General features: G+C 35.0%; 1 protein-coding gene across 8 annotated transcripts in view; it reads left to right on the top strand.

Annotated features, from left to right (window-relative positions):
• pax2b (paired box 2b) overlaps nucleotides 1–10,228 on the top strand; it is a 47,779-nt gene extending 37,551 nt beyond the window's left edge. For 3 of the 8 annotated variants that reach the window (XM_038272699.1, XM_038272698.1, XM_038272702.1), the window contains exons 8-10: nucleotides 2,966–3,067; nucleotides 5,611–5,697; nucleotides 8,376–10,228. In XM_038272699.1, coding sequence (XP_038128627.1) covers nucleotides 2,966–3,067; nucleotides 5,611–5,697; nucleotides 8,376–8,452 — 266 coding nt within the window. In that variant the 3' untranslated portion in view covers nucleotides 8,453–10,228. The remainder of the gene's footprint in view (nucleotides 1–2,965; nucleotides 3,068–5,610; nucleotides 5,698–8,375) is intronic. The other 5 variants (XM_038272695.1, XM_038272697.1, XM_038272696.1 and 2 more) reach the window with 3 other exon arrangements.
• The last annotated feature ends 3,350 nt before the right edge of the window (nucleotides 10,229–13,578 follow it).

Below are 13,578 nucleotides of genomic sequence, written 5' to 3'. Positions count from 1 at the left end.
ACATCTAAAAAAAAAAAAAAGACTGTGTAAAAATGTAATGAGTAAAGGTAAAATGCTGAGGAGGGGAAATATATTAGAAGGTTAAAAAATGTGGCTAAGAAAAAAAAATGGATATGTGGCAAAAACGCAGCATAAGATGGAAATTTGAAAGGAAACCTTAATAATGCATAGATCTTGAAAGGCCAACCGAAGTAATACAACAAAAACATAGTTCACCATAAATTAATGAATATGGACAGACAAACTAATGAAAAACAACCTAAATTGACTTATAAAAGCTATCAAAACCCATTGATATACTTTCTGTGTAACCATAAAGTTAACGCTTCTTCTACATTCTTTGTTTTATAAAAACACCAATATAAACAACTGTCGTTTCATCCGCTAATTCATCATTAAATCCCTATTTAGAGACAAGCTTCTCTTGAGTTCAAGGGGTCCACATGGATGACAATATAGAAGGGGCCTCCTTTACCCCATCCGCTGTGTAGATTGGGGATACATGCTGGGGTCCGAATGTCCTTGTGACTAGCTAGGACAGCCCAGCCGTCACTCCCAATTACAGAGCTGAATATCTGCAGACTGCCAACGGATGGCGTTCTGAAAAGAGCCTGAATGTTCGGACTGTACGGTTCATAAAGAAGAGGCAGGAACGTGGGTTTTGTTAAGCTGGTATAGATTAACCAGTTTTAACTGATTAGTTAGCGCACTGGGTTCATCTAAGTAGCACAACTGCAAGCAAAACAATACAGTCTGGTGTGTTCAGATAATGTAAGAAATGAATCTTGTTGAGTTTTTTTTGGTCAGAAGATATTGTGTTGACTGCTTTGTGATAGTTTTGTTGAGACATACTAACAATATATTAAAAAATGTTTAGAAATTTCGATTTGTGAAATCAGATTTTAACACAGAAATGATAAAAACATACAAAATTATTATTATAAACACATTTTTAAGGTAGAAAGGTGCAAAAATACTTAAAAATAAATTCAGCTTTCATTGCAGTAGGATAACCTTACACACAAACAATGTAATGGTCCAACTTTTAATTTTCATCGGTGGGTAAAAATAATATCATATTGGAATATAGGTATTTCTGAACAACACTGCATGTGCTCCTAACAGTACCTTTAGTAATTTTCATCTACTTTCTACATTAAATAAAACTGAAGGAACCTTAAATAAATAAAACAGATTAACATTCTGTCCCCTTGGGGTTTAAAGCAGGTTTCTTTTAGGCAATTTCTTGAAAGGAACTTTTTATTGAACTATGCAAATGTGTCAAAAAACTGGTAAAAGGACATAAAAAATTAATTTTCTCCAAACTTCCCCATGTTTCACTCAATAAACATGTTAAATGTTTAAAACAACAGGAATTATAAAAAAAATAAAATAAATTTGGGCAAAGATGTTTTAGGTTTTTTTTTATGTTCATATTGCCACTTTGCAATAAAAGTAATTTCTATATATAATTAAAGTTAAAAAAAAAAATAAAACACAAGCACAAAACAAATCAAATGTAGTGAATACAAAGCCAAACTGAAAAGACAGGTATTAAGAGCAGATTTAAAAATGATTTGTGAAGAGGCCTCTCTAAAAAAAGACCTATCCCCCATGAGGTTCCTTTGGGTCCTTGGCACCCCCAGCAACAGAGCTGGTCAGCTGATCTGAGTCACCAAGTGAGACAGGGTAGGGCAAGACCATAAAACCCTTAAAAGTGGCTAAGAGAATTTTAAAATGAACTCTAAAATGAGCAGGGAGCCAGTGTAGTAAGGATTTGGACTTCAATTAATGGGAAATGTGTATCACTGTCTGAAAACCAAGTTTCTCAAGATGATGATCCAAACCATAATGGACAAGATTAAATATATGGTTCACCAGACACAGTATCACCCTTCTTATATGACAATCTGAGTCCCCCAAAACTAAATCCTATAAATAACCTTTGGGCTGAGCTGAAGATAAGAAAACAGATAATAAGAAAGAACGTTGGACAATGGATAATCTAGAGCCATTGTGCAAAGAAGAATAGCCAAAGGCACAACTTGCTGTTTGCGTAAACCATGTAAAATGTTAAAGGAAAATTTATTTGCAAAAAGGACTCATAGAAAGTAGCAATAGTTGAAAAAAGCTATCGTAGCTTCACTCTGCACTTATGTGACAGGGGTGTAAGGGTTTGGTGGTGTAGTATTGGCCTGGCAAAGCAACTCCAAGGAGTAACAAACTTGTAATACAAAAATGGCACCATGATTGGCATTAGGTATCAGGGTGAAATCCTAAGACTTATAGTTTGTGCAGAGGGTCAGTGTAGAAAATGTCCAGCCTCATGTAGCAAAGGTAGAGAGGCAGTTCCTAAAGGATAAAGGAATTGTTACCCTTGACTGGACTTTACACTCCCATGACCAAAATCCAACAGAACAACTCTGTGGCATCAGGTTACAGTAGGTCCATTCAATGTCACAAGAAAAGATGTCTGGGCATCACTACAGAGCATAATGATGCCCAGGTCAGGATCTGGGAGGAGGTAACCCCTGACACTATGCCTCATCTTAAAATGAGAATGCCCTAAATTTACCAGGAACACATACAAGCTAAATACTCAGTACCATTTTGATTTGTTGATGATGTTTCAGCAAAACGGACCAACATGCTTTATTTGGTTAAACTTTCTTGGTGACCAGCCCTCTTGGGTTGATAGTTTACATTTTCTATAGGTTTCATCTTTTTAATAACACAATACCCATTTGCTAGCAGCAGTATTATTTTTTATTAGAATTTTTATATAATTGTGATTTGATGTTTCTTGATGTTTCCTGCATTTATATTTTGATTTTTAGGAGCACATGCTGTTTAAAATGCCTTATTTTGCATTTCATAAAACTAACAATATTTGTATTTTTTTAAATGAGATTAACTGTCTCACATTGACCCCTGGATGACAGGTGATTTTACTTTGTCTTTGCAGGCCGGGATATGGCCAACACAACTTTACCCGGGTATCCCCCTCACGTTCCCCCCACAGGCCAGGGCAGCTACCCAACCTCCACGCTCGCTGGAATGGTTCCTGGTGAGTTGGAAAATGCGTTAGTATTTCCTGCTGTTATTAGGGTTAACTCTAATGTGGTGTCACACTCCAAATGAAAATGTGCAGAAGCTGGAATCTGGGTGAGAAGATATTAATGTTGTCTTATGCAGGGCGGCAATTAATATTGATTTCTATGTAAAAAAAACAACAACAAAAAAACACTGAAACTACATAAATTATGACTGCAATAGCTCCATCCAAGAAATACACACAGTTAAACATAAAGGGACTGAACAGTGAATGCTTTCTAAAGAAAATAAAAATAAAAAGGGATTAGAATATTTGAGCATCAGTACCACCCATGGCTTCATCCTTAAAAACACCAAGTCGGGGATATTGTAATGGCATAGATACATGTTTTTGTTTATTTGTTGTTTCAGGAAAGATGCAGTGTTTTAAAGTAAAGCACAGGGTCAGAAATTGATTACATGAAAATAAAAATAAAAACAAAGAAAGGTCAATCACTGTTTCCATCCACCGAAAAACACAGAAACACTGACCTGACTGTAGGTGAAATGCAAAAGAAAAGCAAACAATCTGCAAGGCTGATAGCAGCACAAATTCATCTAGGACCCGAAAGAAGGATAAAACATCCAGCTGAAAACAAACTCAATGCACCAGAAACAATCTTTATGGGTATGATAATTAAGGAGATGGCAGAGGGCAGCAAATTGGTTCTACAGTGGCTTTGTTAAGGGAAAAAAAGATGTACTGATCCAGAGGTACCTTAAATGGGAAGAAAGAAATCTGTGTTATCTTAACACAGATGCACTGAGGTAAGCACAGTTTCTATGGCTACCAAAAGCAACAAGTCAGCTTTTGAGTTTACAAAACTAAAACCTAAATCAGAAGTATGGATTAACCGTTTAAAGGGCAAGTTAAAGTTTTTCATCACTTGCATACCCCTTACAAGTCCCCCTGTCCCTCATATTTAGCCATTCAGCAAAGATACCGCTACATGCCTGTACAGGACCAATTGGATGAGCTCTTGAATGATAAATTATCTAGCGTTAATTAAGTTAGAAAAAAGTTGACAAGTCAAGGAAAAAAGGTTAAAAAAAACTAAACTAAAAAGATAAAGCATTAATACTCTAAGGTTACGTTGTAACAAAAAAGTGTCTTTCACTATGTGTTTTTCATGTTTTTCTTTAAGAAGCTTTCTATATATATATATATAAATAAATATATATATATATATATATATATATATATATATATATATATATATATATATATATATATATATATATATATTAGGGCAAGTGGCCATTTGTTGTTATTATATTGACCTACATTTTTGCCATCAAAATATACATGTTTATAAATCCTACAAAAGTAATAAGGTCTCATCCTGTCCTCCAATAACAGTCTTGGCTTAAACTTTTGATTGAAATAATTAAAAGGAGTGCCTGATAAGGAGTACTTTCTATAGAAAAGAATAAAATTGAGCATTAGCTTAAAAAAGTAGATAAAAAAATATGTAAACAGCAGTGCTCAGTCAGTAGCACTCTATATAAAAATCGGAAGAAAGATCAGAATGAAAGTAAAATGTTTGCTGTTTGTGTTGAATCTTGCCCCGTTATATGCTGTGCTGACTTTAATTTACTGTATTTTTTTTTTTCATGCAGAAAGAATAAACCAGAATCGGAAAGAAAAAGAATCCAGCTTTACATGTGTTCTTTTAAAATCAATAGGCTTTACCACTATATCTCTGCAAACAGCAGTGTCCATATAACAGCTGCCAGTAAAAATGAAGCAAAGTGCCCCCAGTAGCAATGCAGTCTACATTTATGTTTGGATTATAGATGTTGAAACAACTAAATCACACGGGGGGGAAATAATCCACACAGCCCTGCTTTTACTTTCCATTTGTTCTTCTGTGACAAACAGCAAAAGATCAGCACCTTAATCCTATGGCTTGTGGTTTTGTGCTATAACCAACTCATCCTATACACAACAGCTAATTTTTAGTGACAGGACCCAAACACTGTTAAAGGAAAGTCATTTCTCACCAACCTCATATAAAATCTAGTCTTTATTGTCTCATAAAAGAAAGAAACCTGTTATACACACAGCAATGTTCACTGACATGCTCCAAGTTGCTTCACCTACAAGGAAACTCTACTGCATAAAACCTCTGAGCTCAGACCAGAGGGGTTGCAGTTTTTAACACATTAACAGGATTTATGGCAACAAATCAAAAATGTACGCATGAAGCTGTTTATTACCACTCTGTATTTATTAGAGTGGCTTGAAATATGCAGGGCCCAAAATAAAGGGTTAGACAGCCATAAAAAGGGACAGGGATAGCCACCTTCAGTGTCACATCCTGTATTGTTCAGTGTTGCATAACTTAAGTGAAATGAAAAAGAAATAAATTACTTGCTTGACTGGGTGCACACTGATGACTATCACTCTCCGTCTTAAATTGCGTCCCTTTTTGAATGACGACGGATGAGTGCATGTGAAGTTGCATGGGTTTAGATGCATTGAAATGCTAATTGATTTGTTGTTTTGTTTTGCAGGGAGTGAGTTTTCGGGGAACCCCTACAGTCATCCACAGTACACAACCTACAATGAAGCCTGGCGATTCAGCAATCCAGCGTTACTAAGTAAGTACAATTTCATGAAAATTAAATGGCTAAACAAATTCCCTCATAGAGATTGACTGGAGTTGCTGCATTAATAGCAGTCCATCAGCTTAGGTATAAGTGGATCCAGAAATCACTAAATCCCTACTTATTGTTTAGAATAGATTGTGCATCGCTAAATGTCCTTATCTAAATAACTTTACAAGCACAATTTGCTTATACTACTAAAAATTATCCTACCTGACTATAAAGTAGTCGTTGAATAAAAATATGCAAAGGTTTAAAGAATAAACATTTCTTTAGTTATCTGTATATTCAAATTATAACAAAAAAAACTGAAAAAGACAACATATTATTTTAGATCCACAACAACAAAATTATGTTTGAGTTGAGGCTTTCCAGATCATCAACCGATTTTTTTAAATAGCTGTTAACAGACTATTCAAATTACTGCAGTATATTTAGCAAGTGTTCAGATTCTTATTTTTCAAACAATTATTTTAGATTAGTGTTGCGCCGATGCCATTTTTTGGCCCCGATACCGATATCCGATACCTGGCTGTGCAGTATCGGCCGATACCGATACCATAATAATGTAAAATAATTGCCATCATGACTTTGTCAAGCTGCTGCCTACCTTTGTGAAGCAGGAAAGAATCTAATACAAAGTGAATCCAGTAGAACTTTTTATTGCCTACCAGGAGTGGGTGACAATAGTTGAATAAACTTATGGCTCTCAAAATGGTATCGGTGCCCTATTTGTTGGTACTTGCCGATACCGATAGCACCATTTTAGGGCAGTATCGGGGCCCTGTCCGATACTGGTATCGGTATCGGTGCAACACTATTTTAGATTTTGCTACATTTGAAAGCAGATTTTTATGATTTACTGCTGCCACACACCCATTCCAAACAAATTTATGATTTGAGCTGTTTATGGATAAATTTACCAATATACAAATGTTCAGGGAAAAAAAATCAGAATAAGGTATTTATGGGAAGATGTTATGATTTTTTTCCTGCAGATTACTGATTTGTTCTTTTTAGGTCTGATCTGTCAGTTTGAGATTCGACAGATTCTGTTTGATTTTCCTCTAAAGACTATAAAATATAAAATTGTTGCAGATTCCTCAATAGAGCTATTAGAAGTTATCCATTAGAAAAGAAGGGAACTACCAACATCTTTAATTTCTATCACACTAAAAAAAGAACTCACCAAACTGCAAACATACAATCGCTGATGCATTGATAAGCTATAACTAGTAAGTTTGTACTTTTAATGTATTAAATGATCATAAAAATATATTTAGACTTCTCACTCATGAATTTAATTTTTCCTTGCAGTTTTCACCTAAAAGATTTAGAAAAGTATTTTATCCATTTATATAGTAGCGTATTTACTCAGTCAGTAAAGGACTTTAAGTGAAGACATAACAGAGCTTCACAAAACCACTGATAATAATATAATTTTCCTAATTTTACTTAAAGATTTAAAGTCATTGAACTTCTAAATAGTAGTCCATAACTTAATATTTACCTGAGGTGTAATTATGAAGACTTTTTTCTTAAAGGAATAGTACACCCAAAACATGATTAGCCTTCATTTTCTACTCACCCCCATGCTGAACAAAACTCTGGAGTACTTTTTAATATCTCAAATGCATCTGGAGATCTGGGAGGCTTCTTGCTGTCTGCTGGCATTCAAATAATGGAGGTCTATGGCGCCCGAGACAGAAAGGTCCACAAAAGTCCACAAAAACGTGTCAATATTCCTCCATACTGCTCGTCCAATGTAATCCAAGTGTCCTGAGTGGGTAGCGTCCATAATTTACTCGAAACAAAGTCATTTAGAATGTTTTTAGAGCATAAACAGTAGTGTATAGGATTTCCTAATAGCGCCCCCATGCGCGCTCACGACGCTACGGAAGCCGGCAGACCAAACCAGCGCATTCAGCTCGGCAAAGAACTCATGCTCTTCCTCAACACTGAAGTCCTCAGACATTTTTCTTTCGTTGTTTCTTTCTTTGCACAGGTAAACAGCACATTTCTTCTTCTACGCTTGCATTATTGGAAGAGCAGACGCTGAATGCGCACTTCCTTCCGGTTTGGTCTGCCGGCTTCCGTAGAATCGTGAGCGCGCATGGGGGCGCTATTAGGAAATCCTATACACTACTGTTTAGGCTCTAAAACGTTCTAAATGACTTCGTTTCGAGTAAATTCTGGATGCTACCCACTCAGGACACTTGGATTACATTGGACGAGCAGTATGGAGGAATATTGACACGTTTTTGTGGACTTTTGTGGACCTTTCTGTCTCGGGCGCCATAGACCTCCATTATTTGAATGTCAGCAGACAGCAAGAAGCCTCCCAGATCTCCAGATGCATTTGAGATATCAAAAAAGTACTCCAGAGTTTTGTTCAGCATGGGGGTGAGTAGAAAATGAAGGCTAATCATGTTTTGGGTGTACTATTCCTTTAAAGGAATTTCTAGTAGAGTCAGGCGATGTGTTTTTCTTCGATAACTTTAATATGGGTAAAGACAATGGTTAGACTTTAAAATATACCAATATCTACAATCAGAGCATATACAACTCTTGAGCAATTTAATGTATGTATTATCACTTATCAATATTTGTCAAATGACAGTGAAAGCTGTAATTTGTTGTTTCAAAAGGTTCATTCTTCTGTTAACTTTCAGGTTCCCCTTATTATTATAGTGCCGCATCGAGAGGCTCCGCCCCTCCCACTGCTGCCACTGCCTATGACCGTCACTAGTTACCATGGAAACCAAATCAACCTGCAGGACCACGGCCTCAGTCTCCATATTGCCCAGGTGTGAACAGCACGACCCACTGGACACTGGGCAAAAAAGTGCATAAAATGTTCCCGACTCTCAAAAAAAAAAAAAAAAAAAAAAAAAGAAAGAAAATATATGGATTCAAGATGACCGCCGTCTTCTCTCTGGATTTTTTATGGACACAAAAAGCCAAAAGAAATAAAAACACCATGACGAACACTGGAAGTTTGAATCCTTGGCTAATAGCAGTGGCTTAAAAACAAGCACTCTAGAAAGAAAAAAAAAAACATCTTGAATTTATTTCCCCTCCTGTGATGCCACCATTTCATCCAACAGCGGATCAATACTGTACATTCCTTTTCTCAATGGGGTTCCAGTAGGGACACTGTCCACAACTTAAAATGTATCGACTATATTTTCTTTTTTTCCTTTTGCCCTTTGTCTCCCACTCAAATCATATTCCAATGCACAGAGATCAGGGGAGATGAGCAGCAACTTGCGCAGGCTGTAGCGGCTTTTCCTTCAGTCCATCTGAGCAGGCACTGACCAAACATCCAGCTTGAGTGGGAAAAAAAAAAAATCAATTGCTTTTGATGCCATGAGAAGATTAGGACAAGTTATCTGTGAGACACAATCAAAATGTAAACACGAAAAATGGAATAAATGCCTGTTTGAAAAGTAGAGGGAGTCATGATATTAAAGCACCATGATCCTCTGTTTGCAAGATTTCCAGGAAAGATATTCTTGAAATAATTTTCCTAATTCCTTTTTTTATAATTTGTATGGATTAAATCACAGCTTGGCTAATGTTTGACTTGTTCTCTATTTGTCAGGAAGGTAATCAGGCAAAACCTTTTGAGCGTTTTATTTTTATGTTCATTTTGCACTATTTTGGAGGTTTGCAACACTGGACTGTGGTTATGCAGAATAATAAATGTGCATATTTGTTTTATGTAAAAAAAAAAAAAAAAGATGACTGTAAGTCTAATGCGTCTCAGTCTGTAAAGGCACTTACAGTTTTAAAAAGCTCATCATCTCACTGACTTGATGTGCACTATACTACTTTATGTTCTCACTGTTTAAGTTCATTAAGTCTTTGGCATTCAACCCCAGAAGTAAGGATATAACAGCCATTCCAAGTCTAATTTGTTTGGATTCACTCTGATTGGATGATTCTGAAATCAAAAAGCAGGGTGACAAATTCAGCTATAAATGCCTTAAACATGTCCCCTCCTAACTTTATGTCCTGCATGTTTCAGGCAAAGTCCTTCTTTTTTTCCAGTGAAGCTGGAGTCATTTTTTTTCTCCATCTTTCAAGTGAATGTATTTGCGTTTGCCAAAGACTTAGTTCTTTAATGTTAATTTACAGGCTACCGATATGCATTATGAGAGCAGTATTATTATTGTTTTTATTATTATTATTATTATTTTTAGAAAATCCCACAATGGTCATAAGGAAAATTATATGTATAAATTCTATGCAGTGCAAAGATGGTCATCATATGCATACTCAGCTGTAAACCTAAAGGTAGGTGAAGTTTATTTAATGTTATGTTATTTACAATTTGTTCAAAGTGTAGAGACATTTTTTGTGTATGAGTGTGTGTGGGTGTGTGTATGACTGATATGAAGACATTTCTCTGTATATACAGTAAGGAAAAACTGTCTTTCATGTTCATGGGTATTATCACTTTCATTATGCCGGTATCACTTGTACAATAATAAAAGTGTCTGAAATCTTTTATGCAAAATGATCGGCGTCATGTGTCTGCCTGAACGAGTTGGTGTGCGTATTTCAAAGGGCGAGGCCTCACAGGTGATTCACTTCAGAGTTGGAACTCGATTACTCAGATGGATATATTTTAAATATTTATTTATTTTATGTTGATAATTTTGGTGTGTAGCAGCTGGATCCAAAAAGCTGTTTGTAAGAAAATAAGGTGATTAAAAAATAGGAGCGAAAAGCCTTCTTTCAAGCTTTAACCAATGTTAAAGGGTGTTCTATTGGGGTATAAACAAGGGGAAGAGAAATATCCAACAAAGGGAAAAGCTGAATGCAAAAAAAAGCCTAAAGCAACATGTGCAACTGAATGCCACAGCAGAGAAACAGGTTTGTCACCTCCATGCCCTGATGCTTCTATGCAGTAATTCATGCAAAAAAAGCTTTGAGCAATGTTGAAAAAATATACTGTGCAGTGTGTGTATACAGTAGCTCGAGCCATACAGTATGCTGGTGAAGATTCTCAGTCATCCAGGTCATAGCCATTCCAACAAAAAGTTAGAAACAAACCACTGGAAATGTCATACAGTAGGGAGATATTTCTTTATCAAAATGTTGTTCTTCGAAATATTGTCAATCAGTTTTCTGAAGAACCAAAATTTTGTCAGTCTTAATTTTCTAACTAATTGACACCTGACATTTCAGACGTCAGAAATTTATAACTTGTGCATTTTTGAATGAAATTATTGATGTAAATTAATTTCTAAATGAGAATTGAATTTATTGAGAGGTAACTATAGGTGGACTGTTGTAGAGAAAAGAAAGGTTTAGATTAAACTCATTGCAGTAACTTTATAATATAGGGATATTTTTTTTTCTTACATGAGCTGTAAGCACAGCTAAAGGCACAGATGCATAGGAAGAGGATGTAGGCCAAGACATGTCCACAGATTTCCAAAAAACTTTGCGTACCCTGTATCACTCTCCGTCAAGGATTTGGTCAGTATGAACTTTTTTGAACATAAAATAACTTCACTGAGGAATGCAAGGCCTAGAAAAAACTATATAGAGCCAAAAAATAGCATTCATGATTATTGATACCAATGTAGAATTGTTAAAAATTATATTTTAAATAAATTTAGGCATTGTGAAGAAGCCTAACCTTAAACTAAATTAATTTAGAAAAATTGACTTTCAATAACAGTTGAAAAAATGCAACAACAAAAAAATGCTTTAACATAATAATCAATTATTCAGTTTTGAAAATGAATTCTAATTCTCAAAATGAACAACTCTTAATAAATAAAAAAAAAAACTTTTTAATTTCCAATTTAATTTTTTGGGCCAATCAAAGTGTCTAGAAGCTTTACATCAATAAATAAAACTTCCTTTTTAATGTTGAGCCCTTTTTCTATTGAGAGAAGAGAACGTACCAGTCACTTAAAGCAGATTTCTCTTCATCTCCATAAATCAAAATGTTTGATCACCGAATCAATATAAAAATCTATTTAATGGATTTTGTAAGCCGAATTCTGAGGTATTAATTGTGGCCTTTTTTTTTTTCATCAAGAACTTAAAGAAATCTTTCCTATGAAAGGCTTTTGGTAACAAATTTACTAAAGATCTAAATAAAACCTTTTTTTCTTTTAAGGAGAGTGGTTTTTGTATGAGTGTGTGTGTTTCTTCATTCTTTCAATTTTCTTAACCTGGCTGTATACTAATAAAAAGAAATTCCCCTTAAATTGATTAGCCTTTCTGCTACTCAATAATTGGTAAATTAGGAGTAAACATTGCTACAGATTATTAGCATTAGAATTAGAAAATTGTATACACAAATATATCATCTAAAGCAGGGTTTTCAACCCCCATTCTCATTACCCACTGTCCTACATGTCTGAGGTGTTTCCTTGTCTACACACCTGACTCAAATAAATGGGTGATCACCTGATTTCTGGAGCCCTTGGAGGGAGCTGAGGAGGTATTTGCAATTATTTGATTCAGGTGTGCAGAAGCAGGGGCAGATCAAAAGCTGCATTTGGGCTCGAAGACAAGCACTGAAGGAGTCTTATCAAAAAGCATTCATTGAAAATGTGGGGAAAGTTGGCTGACGTTAGGGTTGGATCCATAAAGAGGCCATGGATAGGGAAATTATAAATAGTTTTTTTTTTTTTTTTTTTTTACAATATATAAAATAAAAAATGTGGCATAACCAATTTCTTCTGACAGTTCAAAATAATATTAGTTAAAATGACTACCGTCCAAACTCACCCAATTGGTGTCTCTGAGAACGCTTGGGTGCGATTTTATTTAATTTGAAATCTGAACATGTGACTGCCTCAAGGATTTGTTTATAACATTATTGAGCAGATTATGGTTATACAATAATATTGCGAGCTTTGAGCAACCGATAGAGCTCAGTTTAATACATATAGTACTGCAGCTGCAAACAACTGCAAACTTGACATGGCCAGCCCATAAAGGCCAGAACACACCAAACATGATATATCATCCAATCACGAAGAAAATTATTTTGTATAAAGTTGTGATGCTTAAATTACAGGTATTAGCTTGTTATCCCTATGCTAAATTAAGTACTACTGATATGAGGCATGCTGCTTCTCTCTACCTTCCTTACTGTCAGCATTGTACAGATAACACTTATGTTTATGCAAGTTTCCCACTTAAAAAGGATGGATGCATCTACACATTTTTCCCCAACTGGATTCCATTCAAAAGACCAATCATTGATCTTTTTTCATCACCCATTTCTGTATGTGTGAGGACTTTACAATTGGTCGAAAACAGGTAAAAACCTTTAAAACAACATTAAAAGAAAAACTATGAACTCATAAATATTACTAATGTACCTGTAATATTTAAATTTTATATAAATCCTTATCATTCAGACTCAAAATAACAATAAGGAGATCAATGGGAAACTTAACCTACAAAAGTGTTTAGATAGTCAAATGAACATCATAATTAGAAACATTGTTGTTGTTTTTTTTTACTTTAAACTGCAATATTTCAAATTTAATATTCACATTTAAAATGTTTACTCAGATATATCAAGTATACAAACATATATGTGTTCAAACCAAATTATGTAATTTTTTATAAGGATTAAACAGGTAAGTATTTCAATGATTATATAAATACACTAAACACTGAGGAGATTTTATGTTTAGAGATACCCAACAACACAAAGGTGTTAATGAGCCATGCTTCTATACTGTACAGCTGAACTGGTTACTAAGCTAAAGCTAATACAGAATATCAAAGTCTCTACTTTATGGCTTGTCTGCGCATAGACACAATTGCTATATTGGTCGGGGTTAATAAACAGCTCTTTTCTCAACTTTTCTTACAAGTCTCTGTCAGGCA

This window comes from Cyprinodon tularosa, unplaced genomic scaffold, assembly GCF_016077235.1.
Source record: "Cyprinodon tularosa strain WSP-4 unplaced genomic scaffold, ASM1607723v1 ctg84, whole genome shotgun sequence".
Classification (NCBI taxonomy): Eukaryota; Metazoa; Chordata; class Actinopteri; order Cyprinodontiformes; family Cyprinodontidae; genus Cyprinodon; species Cyprinodon tularosa.
This window is presented reverse-complemented; position numbering and strand designations above follow the sequence as displayed.